We start from the raw sequence: 15,336 nt of genomic DNA, 5'->3' as shown, positions 1-15,336 counted from the left end.
TCTCTTTGTTAAATTACATTATTATTTCAATTTTTTCTTCCCAAACTTTGCCTATTTATGCGTTGCCCTATACAGGCGTGGCTATATTAATTGAAGCTTATAAATATCAGCTCACTTCGCATTCCGTTTGTTCTCGCAACTGTGACTTGACCGAGGTGTAGTCGTAGGCTTGAGCTGACCTGCTAGACAAGTGTTTCTGTTTGGCAGATAGTAAGGATCTTCACAGAGCAGCAGCAGTAATGTCGGTAAGTGAGTAGAGCCTGCTTTGTAGCTTTTTGGAAAGACCTGATCAGCAAACAAAGCCCTAGTTTCCTTCAGTAGTGCATGCAGTAGACTACAGTGCAGTCTAGGAAAAGCCAAATACCTCTTTGAAACATTACAGTCTGTATACAGATACTCGATATGATTGGGAAAATATAGAGGCTAATTGAATTATTACTATGAGCCTGTGTTTTAATGCTACTGGTGTTATTATTATTATTATTATTATTATTATCTATTCTGCATTCTGCCCTTTGTTAGTGTGTACTTGTGCTAATTGTTTTGTAGTTAACATCAGCTCAAGTAGCTCTCATTGAGTCAACATGGAAGGTGGTCAAAAAGGATTTGCAAGGAGCAGGAAACATCATGTTCTTAAAGTCAGTATACTGTGATCCGGTCACTAAATTGCATTATGTCATGATTTGTTTGAGAACAAGCTATACATGCTAGACAAATCAAGCAGCTTCCTTTCTGTAGCCTCACTAGCTTGCATGCAATAGACCTTGTGCTTAATACTGACCTGATTTACACTGACACTACTTAGAGACACATGTAATTGGATTATACTAAGAGTGGTTTAATCCCCATCCTATAGTATGGCCATGCTAACTAGGGCAGTAGTAAATAAGTATAGAGTATGCATATTGAGTTTTAGCACTTTTAATGTAAATTGGACGCAGATTTACTGTTGTTATAAAGCTTGCTTAGCACAGGATGTTATCTTAGGTTGACACTCTTGTACTGTTTCAGTGATTTAACATTGAGTAACATGTATGGTTTCTGATGGAGTTTGTACTCTCAAATTATAATTAGACTTTATTACTCGCCTTCTCTTCCCTCCCTCTCCTTTCTCTCTCATTTCTCTCCTACTTTTTCACTCTTTCTTCCCCTTTCTCTCAATCCCATTTATATTATAACCAATTAATGCTCATGCAATCACAATCATGTATAACATTAGGTTATATTTCTCGTGAACATCCCATACTGTCATTCGTGCACATTCACAAATGTATTCTCTTGCTTATATTTTTGTTTTTCTGTCCATTATACAAGTTTGTCATTCCTGTATTGTTGTTTTTCTTTCGATTTCTCATTATCTCTTCTTCCTTCACTCCTTTCTGCTCGTACACACACACACACACACTATTACACCATCCTGCAGGCTTTTCCAGATTGATGTTTCGGTGAGAGACAAGTTCCCATTCAGAGACGTTCCATATGAAGAGCTCGAAGACTCGGAGTCATTCCTCAAGCATTCCCTCCAGGTCATGGAGACCATTGATCTTGCAATAACTCTCCTCTTAGGAGGAGAAATGGAGAAACTTGTAGAAGCACTTGTAGACCTGGGAATGGCTCATGCTATGCAGGGCCTAAAGCCTGAGGACTTTGATGTAAGATATATAATAAGAAAAATGAAATACCCCCCAGCTTGCCTGATATAGTTATATAATACTTGTATCGTAGAGTGTATTATCGATATTCATGATAATCTGAGATTATTCATGTGAGATATTCCACTGCCTCCAGCACAGCAGTTCACATAAATACTGTTGTGAGGCATAGTCCAGTGTTTGTGTGTGTGTGGGGTTTAGGTACAATTAAACGTGAGCTATGATTTAGCTTAAGAGGGAGAGAGAGAGAGAGAGGTCTGCACTGTTTACCCAACTATTTGCATGCAGGAAATTGATAGTGCTCTTATCCAAACAAGCTTTACTCCTCTGGACTCTCAATTAAAGAGTTGCTATGCAGCCTAGTGCATGTGCTCTATAGCATCAGTGTGAAAGAGGAAGGTGAGAGATGTAGTAGAAGCCTTGGTAGAGGGAGAGGGGATGCCCACTACCAAAATGACATATACATCATGGGACACGAGGAAGAATCTGTTCAAGTGAACCAAGTGCATTATGTGTAGCAAGTTGATTAAGTTTTATGGCCTAGTGACTATTAGTATTTACTATAAGACCACTTCTGACTAGTGAGGGAGCGTCTTAGATATTAATACTTGTGTGTTTTGTATGGTACATGTGTGCGTATGGAGGGCATTAGTTGGCTTGCCAATACAGGAAGTGGAGTGTTTGTGATTAAAAATGCAGAGAGAAATTTAAGGTTGTAGAATGAATGGTATTATAATACAACTGGATGGATTATCTACCAGATTGTATCTTCTTCTCTTCTGAGAAATGAAAGCTAATATACCTTCTCTCTCTGTCTCTCTCTCTCTCCTCTAGCATGTTGGTGAAGCCCTAGTTCATGCACTAGGGGTGGCACTTGGTAAAGAATTTAATGACGAAGCAAAAAAAGCTTGGACTCTTTTGTACTCTGTTGTCACTGCTAAAATGAAAGAAGGACTGAAAGAAGCACAAGAAGATTAAAACTTCTCTCCCCCTCTCCCTCCCTTTACTCCACATTACCTTTCTATTTATTTCTCTCACTCATTCACATGCACTGTAGCTACCAGCCATACATTTTTAAAGTTTATTATTATTTTATTCTAACTACATGTATAATTATTATTATTATCGCTATCATTATTATTCTTTATGTCAATGAAGGCTGCACAGTTGGTCATCTACCCATTTTGATCAGAAAAGTGGCATTAAATGAGATGGAAAAAAAGACTTTCATTATTGTATTTTTATTAATATCATCATTATTATTTTTTATTATGATAACTATATTTAATGATAATAATTAATATCATTGTACATTGTAATTTAACCGAAATCCTCAATAAAGTCTCTTTGCTCTTTTTCGATTTGCTGCAGTGACTCATACTCCAGCCTCATTCTAAAAGAATAAATTAAGCACTAGTTAAGTTTATAAGGTGCATGTACATGTACATGTGTACACGGCACATGGTTCAACTTAATGTTCTTTCCTGTACATTACAATAAACACAAAGTTTAATACTTGCATGTACATACACATACACAGTACATATTAAAAAAAGGCTAAGTAGCTACCCAGCAGTTACTCTACTTTTGTGTAAGTAGTTCGTTGCTCCTACTCTGCTCATGCTTACTGCGACAGTAGCAGGACAGTAGAATGGAGCAAAAAACATCCTAAACGGCTTCTAGAAGGAGAGAGTGGCATTATAGATGAACTTGGAGAGCACAGACAGCCAAAAGAATCATCTACAAGTTCTACTACAGTACATATGATTGGGTGGGATTGCAGCATAGTGCAGCGAAGAGTAACGAAGAGTAGCAAAGTACCTACGAACTACCTTCAAGATTCTCTTCTCTACTGTACCCTACTTAGCCTTTTTTTGACTTGTACTGTACATACACATGTACTTTCTTTCTTTGTCCTCTCCTCTCTCTCCTTCAATTTGAAAATTGCAACTATAAGCTATAATTTGGCAATTGGCAAGCATCCATTGATGCTGTAGTACAAATTAAGTAAACTGTCCTAGGCTGTGAATAGGAAAAGGCTGTTGACAGCAAAGAGTACATGTATAAAGTATATTGATGGATTTATCAAGAATTTTATAAGTGCACATTTTAAACAAGTCGATAATGGGCATGTGAATCAGTATTAAGTTTATAGTGTATGAGGTTAAAGTCTTTATGACAATCATTGTGTGATCATGAATAAAGGTTATGTGTGTGTGTATGTGTGCCTCCCTGACCAATTTGTGTCAGCAACTGTTTGTCAGCTTTGATTAGCTTGTGTGCAAATGAATCTACATGCAAATCAAGCACACTGCATTCTATACAGATTAGGTAATGTATACAAAATGAGTGTCTACCTGACAGGGTCTATCTGATTAACTGATTTGTCTGTGTACTGTAACATGCACTAGACACAATGTCAATGTGTTATAAACTGAGATGTGATTATACAAGAAACGCAAGGTCACAAATGAATGGACCGCAAACTTCCTGTGTTCCCCAACCACAATAGACTGGCTGAAGACATATACAGGCTAAGACACTCAAATATCAGTGTAATCATTAACTTAAAATACTGGGTAGACACTTATATACATTATATATACAAGGCAGCAAGCTTAGAACATGTGAAATTTAAAGGATCAGCTTTCAAATGGGCTATAATCCATAGTACAGCTACTACTACACTACTCTCTCCTTCTTTCCATTAAGTCAATGGTGATGACCTAATCCTTTAGGAATGCATTCACAGGATGTACAAAATATGCTTCACTGACCAACCTATTGATACACACAAACACAATCAATATATGAATAATATAAAGTGCTCCATGTACGTGTGTACAATGTGTATATGCTAGTTGGGAGTTGTAGGGTTAATGCCTACGCCTTGTCACGAATGCAGGCTGCCTATAGCTGCATACTCTGCATAAGTGACACCTCAGGATTATGTGTGCTGCTCCTTATGTTTAAGAGCCATGTAATCCTCTCCTTTGTTCTTCTCTACTCCTCCTCTCTCTCCATTCATTCTTTCCTCCCTTCTTCTCCACTCTCTCTCTCTTTATAATTGTCCTCTATGAAAGCTGTTAAATGGCTAATGTGATGAGCTGTGAAGTGGATTTGTATGATCAGTGTACTTAGCGGATTATATATAGTGGGACCATCAATGTCTGGAGGAGTTGAAGTTGATACAGTACCTTACTACAGAGACAGGCTGTCTATACATCATTTTAATATCAAAATATTTCATAACCGATTAAAAGTGATTAATGATAATTAGATAGCAGAGAGAGACTGAGTAGAGTTGGTTCACATTTACTATAAGCCACTCGTTTAATTAATGAATCTCTTCTTAAATAGGAAATGCCAAAACTAGTCCTACTATGCCATACAACTTGCCTTTTTACTACTATAAGGATACTATAAGCAGTGGCCTCGTTAGTGGTCAATTTACCGACACATGCTGGCTTCGTCGTATTAAGATGCTAATCACAATCTTATAAAATCCACAATAAAAATGAACAGAAGCTACACATGCTGCATATACTACATGTATATGTAGAGTAGAATAACGTAGAGTAGTTTGTAGAGGACTAGCATTATCAGTTATTAGAGGAAACTGTAAAGTATGAAAGCATGATGACAAGGAGAAGCATAACAATAGCTTAGGGCTATGTGTGTTATGTAATGTTACAATGATGTTAGTCAATTAGTCTCTTAACAGATTTTAAAGCGTCGTAATAATTCTGTTCAAATGTCATGCCAGAGGTTGAATCACACAGGAAACTAAAAAATAATTATTAACTGAAACTAGTATTGCAATTCTAGGAATAGTTCAGGCAGTAACAGTAAATATACATTGTAGCTCTATTTTATAGCCATGGGTCATAGTAATCTATTATGATTCAGTTTAATGAAAACAAAATGAAATCAGCTCAAACTTATTACACACTAGCATAGTGACATCAATATAGATCAATAGGAGCTAATTTTGCTATGAAACCACAAAATAGCCTCAAATGGTAAATGTACATGGGAACAATTTGCTATACATGTACATGTACTCAAGTAAAACAATATTCAGCTAATGCAGAGTATGCAAAGTATGAAACACAAGGCCCTGCAAATAATGATGTCCCATCTGCCTCTTTTATGGCAGTACTGTCATTACACTGGACTATGTATCAATATGGAGGTAGGCTGCTTGATAAGTAGTATATTAATTCCAGCATTCTTTTTTAATTATACGAATGATTGAGCAATCAGTAACATCAATTTCAGAGCTATTTTTTGTACATACATGTACATCTCTTCTCCCACACTCTCCTTCTCTCTCCTAATTTCTTTTCTTCTTTCCCCATTGCATTAAAGCACATACAACCCTCCCTCCCACCCTCTCTCTCTCTCTCTCTCTCCCTCTCCTCTTCTCTCTCTCTCTCTCTCTCTCTCATTACCTTTCCAGTTGCGTCTTTTTCTCTGCAATGAGTGAATGTATTTGCCTCTTTTGTGCTTCTCTCTGTTTAGCAATTGACTGGAGATGAGTCCTAGCACCAATCGCCTAAAAGTAACATCAGGTAATCCCATAATTATACATGTCTTCACATGCTATTATTTTATGTAAAATTATATGCATTTTCAAGGCATATCAGGTTTTGGCCGAATGATATGTATCGCGTGGCATACTTTTGTCTTCTCTTCTTCAACTTGACGGGCAAGAAGGTCAACCATTTCAATGAAGCCTCCCACTAAAGACTGGAAACTAGATATCTCTGTGAAAATTAAGATACAAAAAAAAATTAATTATACCATCTTAATGTGACCTACTGTCCACAAAATCCTTGCACTCATCTCTTAGGTTCTCTGTATTGTTAGCTGCACTCGGGTCTAGTACTCTTATCTTCGAGAGCTCGTCAAAATAAAAGCCATCCACAGGTTGAGTTGGGGCGGCCATCTTGTTTTTATGTTACCAAGGCAATATGGGTGTGGTTTACAGACACGCAATACGGAAGAATACTGGGATTTACTAGTTCAAAATGGCGTCCAGTTTGGAGGATTACAGGAGAAGGGCTAGTTTTAGCGTCCCTCGGATGCAAGATGTTTTGATAGGGAGAGAGATACTAGACTTTAAGAGAAAGGTCTGAATAATGTCACGCAATAATTAATAATAGCAATTTTAGGTTTGTGACACTTTAAAAGCTGATCCACTTTTCAACCCGAAACCACTTCATTACTATTCACTGGATAAAGAGAGGGAGATGACATTTAAGAGAGTCAAGAGGCTATTGGAGTATAATTTCCTTCCAGAGGAAGCCATACTGGATAACCCAATGCTCATATCAGGACTCAACAGTGTATTAATATCATACGATCTTGGAACCCTAGCAGTTAATTCATTGCACAGAGACGTAAGGAGAGGGGGAGGGCATTAAATTAATTTATATTTCATTATTATTTTCTATATTAATGTTAGGTATTTGCTGGAGCTATTAGAGGCCTGGGTACAGCTAAGCACTATCACTACGTCGATGATGCTTATTCTATGAGAATATTCGGTTGCTTTGCTCTGACTGAGCTTTCTCACGGAAGCGACACAAGACGAATGAGAACAACAGCAACCTATGATCCTAAGACACAGGTACGTGTAATATTATATATATGTCACTCTCCTCTCCCCTTCCTCTCTTTATCTACAGTACATTTTTTTCTTACATACATGTGCATGTACAAATGTGTATAAGACACATGTGCATGTAATTATGTCACTCTTCTCTTCTCTCCCTCCTTCTTTATCTGTGTATCTGTGTACATATTCCTCTTATATGTACATGTACATATGTACATGTACATGTATGTACATATGTACATGTACATGTACATGTATGTACATGTACTAAACCCTTCTTCTTATTGCATTGTTTCTTATTGCATTATTCAACTCATTTTTACAATAATAAGTATTTAACTATATTTCGTTATCATTATATTCAATTCTCAGTTGGACAGTTGTACATGCTCTAGTCTATTCCCACGTGATATCCTAGTAACCTATTGACCTGAGGAGGAGGATGAATACATTAAACATGTGATTCTTGGCTCGTTGCTCTGACTACAGCATCATGCCATCACTGAGCTGTTTGTTCAGTAACTAATTGTGTACATTTTATTGCCTAAGAATCATTTACTATGGAAACACGTGTACCAGTAGTGTTAATTCTAAATACGTATGATGTTATAGTAACTAATTGATTTGTGCATATCATTATACTGGCTAATTAATATGTGCATATCATTATACTGGCTAATTAATATGCACATATCATTATAGTGGCTAATTAATATGCACATATCATTATACTGGCTAATTAATATGTGCATATCATTATACTGGCTAATTAATATGCGCATATCATTATACTGGCTAATTAATATGTGCATATCATTATACTGGCTAATTAATATGCGCATATCATTATACTGGCTAATTAATATGTGCATATCATTATACTGGCTAATTAATATGTGCATATCATTATACTGGCTAATTAATATGCGCATATCATTATCATTATATAGGAGTTCATACTGCATACTCCTGATATAGAGGCTGCTAAATGTTGGTCCGGTAACCTTGGCAAGCTAGCTACCCACGCTGTGGTCTATGCCCAGTTGTACACTCCTGATGGCGCCTGTCATGGACTCCACCCATTCATAGTCCCCGTGAGAGACCCAAGCACTCATGCCACCTATCCTGGACTGACCATTGGGGACATGGGGAGGAAGATCGGACAAAATGGAGTCTCTAACGGGTGGGCTTTAATTAGAATGCATGCAAAACTTACGAGCGACATTTAATTTATAAAGTTTTTTTGCAGATTTAATTTTGCAAATCTTAACAAAATCTGTGATTGTTAAGTGTACATGTACATACGGTTAGACTGCCAATGGATTTTACAAGTCATTAGGCTTCATTCAAAATCATCCAATAATGGGCTCTTATTAGAATGTATTTCATATGGGCTCTATTTAGAATAAGAGCATTCACTTATATTTTGTTTTTTCTTTGAATATTACTATATGGCTTTGTAGTAATTTGGACCCAGTTATCGAGTTATTATTATTCAATTAAGAAGTACTTAGTTGCCCGGCAACCAGATTTATGTAGTAACCACAGAAAACCTACAAATTCTTAATAATGAATAAATAAATGATAGTATTAAAATTTTAATAAAGGGAATCATCACGTACACACATGTCATTCATCATGTATTTCTAAGATAGAGTGTGGTACTTAATTAAGTACTATTATCACTTTTATTATTATTATTATTATTACTATTAGGATAATTGTTATTATTATTATCATCTTAATTAGGATAATCTACATGTACGTGTTAATCCATAGTACATTTACATTCGTGTAATTGTAGTTTGATATACATGTACATGTACATGCTGGTACATGTATGGTACGAAATCAATTTTCTACATTTGTTCAACATTCGCTAATTATTAATATATATATACATACATGTAGGTACATGTTATTTGATAATTATCATATTCCAAGAGATAATTTATTAAACAAATCGGCTGACGTCACTCCTCAAGGAAACTACGAAACTCCTTATAAGGTAATGCCCATCATACATGTACATGTTATGGATACAACCATGCACGTCCTTATATGGTATTACTTATATTTAATTAAAATATACACAGACACTTCTAATGGGTATACTCCTCTATAGTTATATTTTATAAATAAATCTTCCTTGAGTATGCCCCTGCTATTATAAAACTTAATTAATCTCACTTGAGTATGCCCCTGCTATTATAATACTTAATTGATGCTCCTATAATTGCTTTGTAGAGTGCCAGTAAAAGGCTTGGAGTGTCACTGGGTGCTTTATCAAGTGGGAGGGTTGGCATTGCTGGAATGGCTGGGTTTAACATGGGGAAGGCATTAACTATTGCCATCAGGTTAGAAGCACTTTAATTTTGGAACATTTATTACTATTATACCTCTCATAATGGATGCAGTTGCTATAAAAATGAATTTCACTGTGTTTAGTTTATCAATACCATTAACAGGAAAGAGATCATATTGCAATTAAATTTTATCATTTAATAATGATAATGTTTAATATTTTATTTTTTCTTTCTCTTTCTTTCTCCCGTATGTAGATATGCAGCTGTCAGAAAGCAGTTTGGTCCATCAGCTGATGTTGAAGTTCCATTGCTTGAGTATCAGTTACATGTAGGCTATGATGCTTATAATGTGATGTTGCATTCATAATATTCTGATACATATTGCTGTTTGTTTTTATGTTACATGTACATGTATGTAAAAAGATTGAGCTGATTCCAATTCAAAATTTCTGTTTTTTTTAAATATGCCAAAATTCTGAAAAATACCCTGTACTATAGCCCATGGTTTTTTCCGAAAAATGGCTCCAAAATCACCCCCAATTTTTATTACATTTTCTGATACATATTGATGTACTTATGCTATGCAGAAAGTTTGAGCTGATTCCGACTTGAATTTTTCAAGTTACAGCCATTTTTTAAAATGCCAAATTTCTGGGAAAGTACCCAAGGCTATAGCCCATGGTTTTTCCAAAAAATGGCTCTGAAATGACCCCTCATTTTTATTACATTTTCTGATACATATTGATGCTCTTATGCTACGTAGAAAGTTTGAGCTGATTCCGACTAAAAATTTTGAAGTTATGAGCTTTAAACCATGCAGTTTTCTCAGAATGAGTATCAATATGCATTTGTACATGTTATGATTAATTTTTAATCTTTTTCTTTTCTCTCTCTCTCTCCTCTTACTCTTAAATTTAGCAATATCGTTTGTTTCCATATTTAGCAGCTACCTATTGCTTTCAACATTTCAATAATTGGTTCTTTGAACAGTTTGTGATGTTCACTGGTGCCCTCATTATTGGCGATAAAAGTGACAGACAAGTAAAATATTAGTTTTATCACTCTTAGATCTAGAGGGAGTTTAGGAGACTTTTGGCCTCCAGTATTTTGTCTAGGTCTCCTAAAATTCAGCATTTGATCTCTCTCTCACATTTAACCTAGAAGCCTTTAAGCCTCCCATTTTTAGTTAAATTGGCTTCTCAAAATAATTGTAAATTTCTGTTATATTTCTAGATCTAATTCTGATTATTATTACTATCATTACTATTGTTATTGTTATTGTTATTGTTATACCATATAGCAGGAAATCTTGGAGAGAATTAAATTTGGCAAATTTGAGCCATTATGCGCATGCTCAATGGCACGTGGCCACAAATTCACCAAATTAAAGTTGGCCAATCACCCAAAATTTAGCAATTCACCAAATTTTATTCCCTCCAAAATTTCCTGCTATACAGCATTCCTTTATTTGTCCCTCCCTCCCTCCCTCTCTCACTCCTGTAGGCTGAGCTAGGCCGTGAAATACATGCCCTGTCTTGTGCTGTCAAGTCCCTGATGGGTTTCGTTGCGAGGGACTGCATTCAAGAGTGTAGGGAAGCGTGTGGCGGTCACGGGTACCTCACTCTCTCAGGATTAGGAGTCATTCATGACGACCATGAGCCTAACCTCACCTATGAAGGAGATAACAATGTCATACTGCAGCAGACGGCAAATTATTTATTAGGAATGATGAGGGAAGGGAGAGGTAAAGCTAAGAATGTACTGTAGGGCGACTTTTTTTTAAATTTCGGGGATTTTGCGATTCTTTAAAAATTTGCAAAAACTATTTCTGTGAAAATCAAACTAATACGGTACAAGATGGCTGATGGCATAAATTTGTGAAAATTGAATCTGCAAAATAAAAATCCGGGAAATTTATAACCCTTGAAAAAAGCGCCCTATGGTGTCATACATGTACAGGTTACCATAAAGCTAGAAAATTGTGGAGGAATTTTTTCGGAGTAAAATTTTAGTAAATTTGGCTAATTGACCTCTTCCAAATTTAATGAAATTGTCAAACAATGTACTGTATATGTACATATACATAAAATGTTAATGTTAATTTATTATGTTCAATAGATGCCTCCAGTCCTTTGGGCTCTGTTAATTTCATGACTGACCTTCCTAACGTATTAAGAAGACGTTATGTACCATCAAACACACTAACATTTACATTATCAGGTAACCAAAAGAACTACTCGACATTATAACATGTACATGTACATGTATGCAATTACATGTACATGTATTTTACTGAGTCCTCATACTAGTCAAGTATTTTTTGTATGTTCATGTAAATTTACAAGTACATGTATGTTAGGGTATGGTAGGACCTGAACCACTCAATATTTTACATTCTTCTAGTATTTGAATAAAATAATATTTGTATAAAATAATATTTGTATAATGGATTGTTCCGACAGTACTTGACTATGTGACCAAATACTTGACTGTGTGACCAAGTACATGTAGTCTAGTCACAATATCAGGGACAATGTGACCAAAACTCTACAATATGAAGACCACTTAAAACATAATTAAATTCATGGATTACATCAGTCACACTTTAAGCAATAGCCCATTAAGTTCAATTATAGAAATCATACATGTACTGTCACGCAGCATATGTTCACACAGTTACAACTACACCCCAATACATCATTAGATCAGCCCGTGTTCAAATACACGAATTCTTACACGTGTAGGAAGTTCATTCATTTCAATCTAAGAAGCTGAAATCATTACTATCAGGCACTAATGCATTAGTATAGTGTTTCCTCTAGCATCCTTTCTCTCCCCCTCTGTTTTTACTCGCCTTGTCTTCCGTTATGGCGCTCTCAAACACTCCTAATTTTATTAGCTTGTACTCCTTTGTCTTATCCGGTATGGCGCTCCAACGCTCCTAATACTTTGTATTGTACTAATTCTGTGTATACTTGATTCTTCAACTATGGCGATAATGGTGATCTCAGGCGCTCCTAATTCCATTAATTTGTACTCCTTTGTCCCATCCTGTTTGGCGCTCCTGATCCCCTTGTGTTGTACTGATTCTGTCATGCACTTAATTCTTCAACTATGGCGATAAATAGTGATCTCATGCAGGCACTCCTGATTTCATTTCATTAGTTTGTACTCCTTCGCTTCATCCGGTATGGCGCTCCGACGCTCCTAATCCCCTTGTGTTGTACTGATTCTGTATATTCTCATCTTCTTCCGCTATGTGGCTCTCCTACTTGTCGTAATACTTTTGTGATCTCATATCTTTGTATTAATTGATAGTGTAGACATTCATTTTTTAGCATCTTTTTAATTTTTTATTTATATATATATACATCTCTCTCTCTTGTCTTCGTTCCTTTTCTTGCTTTTTCCTCTACTTTTATTTCCTCCTTTTCCTTCTTTTCATTACTACAGACGTATTGCATTCCTACGAATGGCTGGTATGCTATTTGCTGGTCGAGAGCTCGCAAAAGGTCAGACAAGAAGAATTCAAGACAAAGGTATTCAATATGCGTATGTACAATTATAAATTTACATGTACATTTACATGTACATTTACATGTATATGTATACTGAAAGCCTGTTAAGGTGGATCAATCCATGTTAACATACATTATTTAGATGTATCCTATTTTATGGATGAGTTATTTTTCAATGATATAATGCAGTCTGTATGGATGATTGCATTTATATATGTACATTTAATTTTTCTCAGTTACAGTGTATTATAGACGTATTATGTATTTCTAGTCTGATTTTTGGGCAAAAGAAAACTCCCAAGTCTATTACTGTCACACTCTTTCCCTTGCATTTACTGAGGTGAGTAAAGTCACTATTTATTGATGGTTATTAATACTGTACCTTCTTTAGTACTTCATATTGAAGACTTTTAACGAGTTTGTTTGCGAAGCAGAGAGAGAAAGGGAAGGAGGAAATGAAGTATGCAATGTTTTGAAACTTTTGGGTCTTCTTTATGGTTTATGGAGCTTACAGAAGCACTCAGCATGGCTTTGCCAGGGTAAAATAGAGAGAGAAGGGGAGAGAGAGAGAGAGAAAGAGAGAGAGAGAGAGAGAGAGAGAGAGAGAGAGAGAGAGAGAGAGAGAGAGGAGTGAGAGGGAGGAGAAGGTGACAAACATTCTGTTTGGATTTGAACTAGACAGTTGTGAGTGTAAATGTATTGGAATGTGTGAAGGAGGAGAACTAGTCTAGGAAATTCTGTAAATATTTTAATGTACAAATGATAATTAATATGTACTCTTAATTAAAAATTGAAAGTAGTATGAGGGGAGAATACTATGTCTTTATCTCTTGTTGTTTTTTAGGTGAATATTTCACTCAACCAAGTCACATTCAATCAATGCGTAATAACATACTCTTGATTTGTGAAAAAGTAATAAAGAACACTCTTATAATCCTCCATTTTTGTTACATTTCCTGATACACATGTACATGTTCTTATGTTGTGTAGAAAGTTTTTCTCTTGCAAAGCAGCTATTTCTTGTTTCTATATCTCTTATTCTTTTATTTTATTTTTTCAATTCTACTTCTCTCTCTCTCTTTGTTATTTTGTAGATTAAAAATGATGCTGTCTCATTAATTGATGCTATAGCTCCTCCTGACTGGATGCTAGGGCCATTAGGACAATCTGATGGAGATGTATGTTAATGTAATAGTACACTTCTTCTTTATGAATGTTTGTGTCTATTCTGATGCATGTAGTTATAGCCATCTAAAAGTCTGAAAAATACCCTGTACTATAGCCCATGGTTTTTTCCAAAAAATGGCTCCGAAATCACCCCCAATTTTTATTACATTTTCTGATACATATTGATGTACTTATGCTGTGTAGCAAGTTTGAGCAGATTCCGACTTCAGTTTTTCAAGTTATGGCCATTTTAAGAAAACGCCAAAATTCTGAAAAGTACCCTGTACTATAGCCCATGGTTTTTTCCAAAAAATGGCTCCGAAATCACCCCCAATTTTTATTACATTTTCTGATACATATTGATGTCCTTATGCTGTGTAGCAAGTTTGAGCGGATTCCGACTTCAATTTTTCAAGTTATGGCCATTTTAAGAAAACACCAAAATTCTGAAAAGTACCCTGTACTATAGCCCATGGTTTTTTCCAAAAAATGGCTCCGAAATCACCCCAAATTTTTATTACAGTTTCTGATACATATTGATGTCCTTATGCTACATAGAAAGTCTGAGCCGATTCCAACTTCAATTTTTCAAGTTATGACCATTTTAAAGAATAGCAAATTTTCAGACAAATCAAGGCCCATACATTTTCTAATGCATTGATGTCCTTAGAACTTAGAAGCAATTATTATTAATTGTACATGTAATTATTATTATTATTTTTAGGTGTATAGACATCTTTATAATGCAATGTCCAGTGAACCAGGAGCCAATGAGAAACCAAACTGGTGGAAAGAAATAGCCACACCTCCTCAAGTCGGAGGTAAACATGAACTAATTTCAAAGTTATGATGATCATGATTAACCTATGATTTAATTACACATGTTTTATCATTATTGTTTTGCGTGCGTGTAGATACATCTAGTGTGCTAAAATTTAGTCACGAGTTTTTATTTATAAAATAATTATAGTTTTAAAAATTGATGATAACAAGATTGATGATAATAATGATAATATAATTATATTGATGGTTAATTTCAGATGATTTTAAATAATAGAATTAAAAATAAT

At 35.3% G+C, this 15,336-nt stretch overlaps 3 protein-coding genes across 3 annotated transcripts; 2 read left to right on the top strand and 1 right to left on the bottom strand.

Annotated features, from left to right (window-relative positions):
- Positions 1-115: 115 nt before the first annotated feature.
- LOC100637089 (neuroglobin-like) lies at positions 116-2,890 on the top strand. The gene is made up of 4 exons (XM_003387851.3): positions 116-245; positions 550-638; positions 1,424-1,652; positions 2,487-2,890. The coding sequence occupies exons 1-4, from the start codon at positions 240-242 to the stop codon at positions 2,628-2,630; spliced, it is 468 nt and encodes a 155-aa protein (XP_003387899.1). The 5' UTR covers positions 116-239; the 3' UTR covers positions 2,631-2,890.
- LOC100638475 (intraflagellar transport protein 20 homolog) lies at positions 2,850-6,645 on the bottom strand. The gene is made up of 4 exons (XM_003387862.3): positions 6,477-6,645; positions 6,336-6,421; positions 6,107-6,210; positions 2,850-3,045 (listed from the first exon to the last, which is right to left on the bottom strand). The coding sequence occupies exons 1-4, from the start codon at positions 6,601-6,603 to the stop codon at positions 2,973-2,975; spliced, it is 390 nt and encodes a 129-aa protein (XP_003387910.1). The 5' UTR covers positions 6,604-6,645; the 3' UTR covers positions 2,850-2,972.
- On the top strand, positions 6,622-15,230 carry LOC100638349 (peroxisomal acyl-coenzyme A oxidase 3-like). The gene is made up of 16 exons (XM_019998570.1): positions 6,622-6,787; positions 6,830-7,057; positions 7,123-7,287; positions 8,226-8,458; positions 9,187-9,283; positions 9,523-9,632; positions 9,837-9,909; positions 10,500-10,622; positions 11,085-11,325; positions 11,700-11,801; positions 13,035-13,120; positions 13,371-13,439; positions 13,491-13,638; positions 13,944-14,011; positions 14,194-14,277; positions 14,991-15,230. The coding sequence occupies exons 1-16, from the start codon at positions 6,686-6,688 to the stop codon at positions 15,114-15,116; spliced, it is 2,055 nt and encodes a 684-aa protein (XP_019854129.1). The 5' UTR covers positions 6,622-6,685; the 3' UTR covers positions 15,117-15,230.
- The last annotated feature ends 106 nt before the right edge of the window (positions 15,231-15,336 follow it).

This window comes from Amphimedon queenslandica, unplaced genomic scaffold (assembly GCF_000090795.2).
Source record: "Amphimedon queenslandica unplaced genomic scaffold, v1.1 AMPQUscaffold_13313, whole genome shotgun sequence".
Classification (NCBI taxonomy): Eukaryota; Metazoa; Porifera; class Demospongiae; order Haplosclerida; family Niphatidae; genus Amphimedon; species Amphimedon queenslandica.
Note: the sequence above shows the minus strand (reverse complement) of the source record. Positions and strands in the feature narration are given on the sequence as shown.